At 38.5% G+C, this 1,884-nt stretch overlaps 1 protein-coding gene across 1 annotated transcript in view; it reads left to right on the top strand.

The window, feature by feature from the left end:
• The first annotated feature begins 716 nt into the window (after window positions 1–716).
• Window positions 717–1,884, top strand: part of LOC124044980 — a 7,242-nt gene continuing 6,074 nt past the window's right edge. Inside the window, exon 1 of the mRNA XM_046364184.1 lies at window positions 717–1,006. Coding sequence (XP_046220140.1) covers window positions 830–1,006 — 177 coding nt within the window. The 5' untranslated portion in view covers window positions 717–829. The remainder of the gene's footprint in view (window positions 1,007–1,884) is intronic.

The following is a 1,884-nucleotide window of genomic DNA, read 5'->3' as shown; positions in this document are numbered from 1 at the left end:
TTGAATAAATGGAATGGAATAAAGGAGCAAAAATAGTAAAGAATCAATGGAATGGAATTTTCCCCCTCTGCTCCTCTACCTGGAATGGAATAAATGGAATGGAATAAATGGAATGGAATAAATGGAATGGAATGGAACAAAGTGAAAAATGGAACGTCATTCTCTGGAACAACCTGGAATCAACTACCTGGAATAAATGGAATGGAGGCTGGTGGGAGGAGCTATAGGAGGACGGGCTCATTGGAATGGCTGGAATGGAATAAATGGAATGGAATGGCTGAAATGGAATAAATGGAATGGAATAAATGGAATGGAATAAATGGAATGGAATGGCTGGAATTGAATAAATGGAATGGAATAAATGGAATGGAATGGAATAAATGGAATAAATGGAATGGAATAAATGGAATGGAATAAATGGAATGGAATGGAATAAATGGAATGGAATGGAATAAATGGAATGGAATGGAATAAATGGAATGGAATAAATGGAATGGAATAAATGGAATGGAATGGAATAAATGGAATGGAATAAATGGAATGGAATAAATGGAATGGAATGGAATAAATGGAATGGAATAAATGGAATGGAATAAATGGAATGGAATAAATGGAATGGAATAAATGGAATGGGATGGAATAAATGGAATGGAATAAATGGAATGGAATAAATGGAATGGAATGGAATAAATGGAATGGAATAAATGGAATGGAATGGAATAAATGGAATGGAATAAATGGAATGGAATAAATGGAATGGAATAAATGGAATGGAATGGAAAATGGAATGGAATGGAATAAATGGAATGGAATAAATGGAATGGAATAAATGGAATGGTATCACACATATCAAACCTATGGAAACAACATGTTTGACTCTGTTTCATTTAGTCCATTCCTGGACATTACAACGAGCCCGTCCTCCTACAGCTCCTCCCGCCAAACCTCCACTGCTGGGCACAGAGGAACCACAATGCCTATCGAGGTGGGACCAGACAGACACTGGGTAAGAGAGACACTATAAATTGTTCTATTTGTTGTGTGTTTGTGTCGATATAATGAAGAGTGATCTTCCCCTTTGATGTAGGAACAGGAAAAGACACACATATACAGGAAGTCCTGCAATAACCAACTACAGATCAGATGTGTGATATCAGGATCCATGGATTTTCTCTAAACGAATCGATACAAGCAGGTAGATTGTTACTGAGGCAACAGTGTTTTCTGTTTTCTGGTAACTATGAGTCTACAGGTTGCTAATTGTGTGTCTGTGAGGTAAAGCTGTTGAATTATTAACACAAGGCAAGGTGAGGCAGATGGGAAAAGACCAATGCTGAAAACTGATATTGGAGAGAATGCACTCATAGTTCGAGTCAGACAGGAAGTCCTGTAAGTACGTAACATGTCTCCCTGCCCTTTTTAGGGGCCTTTTGACCAAATGACCTCATGTCTGTTATTTTCTCTTCCTCTGCCTGTTCTTCTCCTCACATCCCCTGATCTGTCCATTCATAACCCAACACATCCTAATAGAATTACACCAGTTCTATCATTTCTAGAATTTTCTTTAAGATGAGGACATGGTTGATTCGAGGTAGCCTAGTGGTTAGAGAGCGTTGGGCCGGTAACCGAAAGGTTGCTGGATTGAATCCCTCAGCTGACAAGGTAAAAAATAGGTCCTCTCTTCCCATGAACAAGGCAGTTAACCCACTGTTTCATGGTAGGCTGTCATTGTAGATCATTTGTTGTTCTTAACTGACTTGCCCAGTTAAATAACAAACAAAGGATGAGTATCATCTTGAGTAAGAGGAGACAACATCTGATCTGACAGTGTAGAACACATCTGATCTGACAGTGTAGAACACATCTGATCTGACAGTGTAGAAC

Source organism: Oncorhynchus gorbuscha, linkage group LG10, assembly GCF_021184085.1.
Source record: "Oncorhynchus gorbuscha isolate QuinsamMale2020 ecotype Even-year linkage group LG10, OgorEven_v1.0, whole genome shotgun sequence".
Classification (NCBI taxonomy): domain Eukaryota; kingdom Metazoa; phylum Chordata; class Actinopteri; order Salmoniformes; family Salmonidae; genus Oncorhynchus; species Oncorhynchus gorbuscha.
This window is presented reverse-complemented; position numbering and strand designations above follow the sequence as displayed.